Consider the following 5,137-nt stretch of genomic DNA (forward strand, 5'->3'; position numbering starts at 1 on the left):
TGCTGAAACGCTACTGTCAATCAAACTATCGTGGGAGGGGCCTGTCTGTGTGACGTCACACAGACAGGCATCTGAGATCGGCTCGATTTGAGAAAGGGGAAAACATTTAACCAGATTAAAAAAAACACCACTGGGTGGATTTTTATCATTATAGGGTGGTTGTGTACACACACTGCCAACACACATTTCAGTTCAAACAACTTGTAAAAGTGCATGTAGCATCCTATGACCCCTTTAAACACATGGATTTAATTAAACGAGGTGATGAAGTCGATTCACACTTACTGTACTGACAGTTCCGTCCCATGTATTCGCCGGGACAATGGCAGGTGTAGTTTGCTCGCAGGTCTGTGCAGCTGCCTCCATTTTTGCATGGGTTTTTCTCACACTCGTTAACATCTGAAAAGACAAGAGGACATCCACGGACACTTCAGGAAATGATCAAAAGCGACAACCTGAAAAAAGCTACAAAAGCTCAAATATAGTTTCTCATTATGGTTGATTTGCCACAGTGATGAAAAACCTCTCTCTCATCTTTCCAATTTACACTGAAAGTGCTTATTTACGCATTAATAATTAAGAGGGGATATATTATTGCTTAAATGTTGCTCAAATAAGACTTATAAGATTATCCTTTATGTTTTTGTCTCGGATGTTTCTTGCCAAAGTGCTTCAGGTATAGACACAAATGCTGAAAGAACAGAAAGAGTATAAAGCTATAAAATGAATGTACATTGCAGCTCAGACTATTTGTTCATGGAAGAATATGATGGTAAATGTTGGAGTTCATACCCAGGACTTTTGATTGCAGACTAATCTTGATAAATGAGCACAGTCTGAGACATTGTTGAGAACTCTTCTGAAAAATTACTACAGTGTAAAAAAATATTTTTTTAAATTTGCAAATTAAAAAAAAATAAATGTTATTGAAGTACATTTTAGAGTAAAATACAATTTCAGTCTTTCAAATTCAAAATTTCTTTATAATCATATGTGAAATTTACTAGAAATTTTTAAGTGAAAATTGTAAAGTAACATAAATACAGAGAGCAAAATATTGTTGCTTAAATGATGCTCACTGAAGACTTCAATATTGAAGTATCAGCTTTGTCTCAGATGTTTCTCCCCAGATTCCTTTAGATGGTGATACAGTAGCAGCTCTGACAATTTGTTCTTGGAAGAATATTATAAGAAATCTTTGAGATCATATTTAGATCTTCAACTTTTGATTGCAGAATTATCTTGACAAATCTGAGCACAGTTTGAGGTGTTGTTGAGATCTTTATTGAAAGATCACTTCTTAAGGAATCACTAAAAATTAGCTTTCAACGTTTCAAACATTCCTGGAGTACCTTTTACAAGAAAATACTATTTCAGTTTTCTACTGCAAAATGTCATGTTTAATTCAGTGTGTTATTTGTAATTATCTGTGAAAAGTGTAAATTCTTCACCCAAATTCTCCAGGTGAAACACTTGAGATATTAAAGAGACCTCATTTGCTTTTTTTTCTTCTTCTTAATATGCAAAAACATATTAAACCTAATGAAAACCCTTGATTTTTTTTAAGTTGTCCACCACCAGTGGGCGGATGTTTAGTCATCATTTTTCATTTCCAACCCAATCTCATGAGAAAATTTAATTATTTTTCATTTTGGTGAATTGGTATGATTTGAGTCTTATGGAAATGTACGGAGTTTAGGAAAAAAATGTAAGCATAAAAGTCCACCTCTAAACCGAACCCTCAGTGGAACGTAAGCAGATCGTAGAAAAACGTACAAATGAGATTGTACAAATTCAAACGAATTTACCACCAATATTCCAAAGCGTAGTTACGAATTGCAATGAGAATATGTTGTTAATTTCATAAGCGGCCGTTGTAACAGATTGATTCCTTGTAGCAAAGCTTGTGGTGTCCTATCTCAGAGTTCTGCTGCACTGACCTCTCTCCTTGATTTTTAAGCAGAACGAAAGGAACTCAAGAGACTCGTTATAGACAGCCAGCCAGGGGATCTGCAAGGTGGAGCACAAGCTCAACTGTGTCCGATATCTGGCAGAGATAAACAAGACCTTTGGGTTTACCACAACAGAAGAGCACTGGAGGGCAACAACCAGATCCACAGCTTAAACAGGGTCACCTCATGAGAACTGAAAGCACGGATGAACACAACAAATGTGGGATTTAACTGATCTTCTCATGGGGTGGTGTCAAAATAAAAAGAAAAGCTAAAGGAACGGGACTATATCGTCTCACAGAAATGATATGCAAAAGAACTGGATTTGCGATTTCAAAACCAGACTTTAATTTATCTGAAGAAAATGTGAGTGGGTCTTTCTCGTGTAAAAACTGTTGTCACGATGCTGGAGTGTTATGGAAGGTTTCCAGCGCTTTGCTGCAAAAGGAGTAGTTCTAACACGTTGCTATGCGGTTGCTATACTAGCCTGATATTCTGGTCTCTACACTCAAAAACATTTGGTATAGAAACAATTTTCACAAACTACTGAACACATTGAATTCAATTTGAAATTTGAAGTACAAAAACTGAAATAGCATTTTCTTGTAATCTTCTTGTCATTTTCTTTGCATTGTCACATATACACTACTGTTTAAAATTTTGGGGTCAGTAAGGAAAGAAATTAATACTTAAAAAACGTTATCACAGTTTCCACTATATTAAGCAGATATATTAAAAAAAAAATTAAGCAGCACAACTGTTTTCAACATTGATAATAAGAAATGTTTCTTGAGCACCAAATCATGATCATGTGACACTGAAGTCTGGAATCCAGGAATAAATGACATTTTAAAATGCATTCAAATAGAAAGCAGTTCTATGTACTTGTAATAATATTTCACAATATTTACTGTATTTTTGATCAAATAAATGCAGCCTTGGTGAGCACAAGAGACTTCTTTCAAAAACATATTACATTTTACCGACCCTAAACTTTTTTTAATGGTAGTGTAGTAATTCTTTTATTTCAAATCAGAAAAAAAAAACTGTTTTCATGATATGACCCCCAAAACAAAGCATGTTTTTTTTTGCTGCATTCATAGTGGGGAACGACCATTGGCATTCAGCTTCATGCTAGTCATGTGCATCCAAGCTCTGCTGTCGGTTGCGATCGAACGAACTCGTCCTGATTGGTGGGATTCCCTACGTGGGGCCAAAGTCCAGCCAGTCAAGCAAGTAAATTGGTGTGAGGAACAGAGGGGGGTTGGTCAGCTGTCATGCTGGATTTGTGGTACTGGACGCTTTTCCCATAGTAAAACACAGAGCCTATGACCTAATAAATGTTGTTTTGAGATGCCCAAGTTCCTTTTGGTTGCCTCTTCTCCTGATCAGAGCCGGTCTGAGAAACGATTTCCGTGCCATTGTTAAACACATGCTGATTTTAACATTTCGTTTCTGAAAGAAAAACAAATTCAGTGTGCCGAGTTGTGCCAAGACAACTAGGTTAATGAAGTCAGTGGTGCTTCACACAGTATGATCACTAAGTCAGAACCAGCGGCGGATCCTGGCATAGACGAAATAGATGAGGATGGCAGCGCTCCCTGAGGTGGCATGTACTTCACTTCTTTATGGCTCCTCCACAACAATTTCACCAGATTGCACCAGCGCTCCTGTGAACCTCTTATTGAATATGAATTGTGATTTAGAGGGCAACTTTTTCCAAGCAGCTCCCTGTGCTATACTCTTCTCCCTCTCTCACATCTGTTCATCTGTCTGTCTGCTCATGGAAAACACCACCAACATGCATGTGCCATTTTCTTGGTCTATTTAAAAAAGGAAAAATATATTTCTTTAATTTAACTGGAGTCATGTGACATGAAATTTTTTCACTTTTAATTTAATTTTGTGTAATTTTTATTTAATAATTGTATAACTTTGATTCTTTATTTTAAATTTTGAATTAATTACAAAATGTATTTCCTTTTGTAACAGATCACTTCTAAATTCTTTTAAATTTAATTTAATAATTTGCTGTGTGTGTGTGTGTATATATATATACAGTGGGTACGGAAAGTATTCAGACCCCCTTAAATTTTTCACTCTTTGTTATATTGTAATTATTATGACAAAAACTGAGCAGGTCATGGGGCCCGCAGGCAGATAATGAGACCGAATGTCATTCTCTAAAAATCAGACCAAAAAAATAGTCTGAGATTTCTAGGGCAGTTGTTCAGTCTGTTTTCCAACCCCCTGCTACTAACCGAGCCTCAGCGTCTTATCTTAGCTGTACTTTCACTCCAGCATTAATTATAGATTACGCTTAGAAGTCAATTCAGGAGACAGTACAAATTAAGGTCACAAATGCACATGTGTGATGTGTACTAGGCAGTGCAGAACAGAGCCCAATATTCTTTCTCCCATTCCATGAATAATGCCGGCGGTGTGAGGTAACCACAGAAACAAGAGAATCAGGACAAAAATGCAATAAATAAAAACAAGCTCTGACAGCAAACAGATAAAAAAACCTCTTTGTTAATTACGTTCCTGTCACTTTGCTAAGTGTTCTGTCACAGTATGCTGTAGAAGTTTTTTTTAGCTGAACTGAAGCAGAAAAACATATATATTCACATTACTGCGCATTGTGTTTCCACACTAGTGAAACTAAAGCCATAAAATATACTACAGTAAGTGCGCTGTCTTGATGTACATATGACATACTGTATGTTCTTCCATCACTGTGGCAGAAGTCACTTCTCAAGTGGCCGATATTTTCATTCATATGTCTGTAGCATTAAACTAGATGTGTTATTATTCTGGTACACTCTAAAAAATGCTGGGTTGTTTCAACCCAATGTTGGGTCAAATATGGACTCACCCAACTGTTGGGTTTAGAGTGTAGCTACTGTAGATATAAACATGTTGACTGTTGACTTGCAGCAACAATGAAAATGCAACATACTTGCATTGTTTGAAGGTGCACTATAATGAAATCTTTATTATTGTTATTATTATTATCAACATCATCATCATGGTTGTTGTTGCTATAGTTATTATTGTCATTATTATTGCTTATATTATTTGTTATCTCCACTGGCTTCCCTTTTTTTTTAATGCTTCCTCCCCCACACCTAGATACAATGACATACACACACACACACACACACACACACACACACAAACACACA

At 36.2% G+C, this 5,137-nt stretch overlaps 1 protein-coding gene across 3 annotated transcripts in view; it reads right to left on the reverse strand.

Moving 5' to 3' along the window:
- The window catches only part of LOC107658618 (EGF-like repeat and discoidin I-like domain-containing protein 3), a 30,198-nt gene that overhangs the window by 18,202 nt on the left and 6,859 nt on the right, over positions 1-5,137 (reverse strand). For all 3 annotated transcript variants that reach the window (XM_016447234.1, XM_016447233.1, XM_016447232.1), the window contains one exon: positions 286-399. In XM_016447234.1, the coding sequence (XP_016302720.1) occupies positions 286-399 (114 nt within the window). The remainder of the gene's footprint in view (positions 1-285; positions 400-5,137) is intronic.

Source organism: Sinocyclocheilus anshuiensis, unplaced genomic scaffold, assembly GCF_001515605.1.
Source record: "Sinocyclocheilus anshuiensis isolate Anshui unplaced genomic scaffold, SAMN03320099.WGS_v1.1 scaffold343, whole genome shotgun sequence".
Classification (NCBI taxonomy): Eukaryota; Metazoa; Chordata; class Actinopteri; order Cypriniformes; family Cyprinidae; genus Sinocyclocheilus; species Sinocyclocheilus anshuiensis.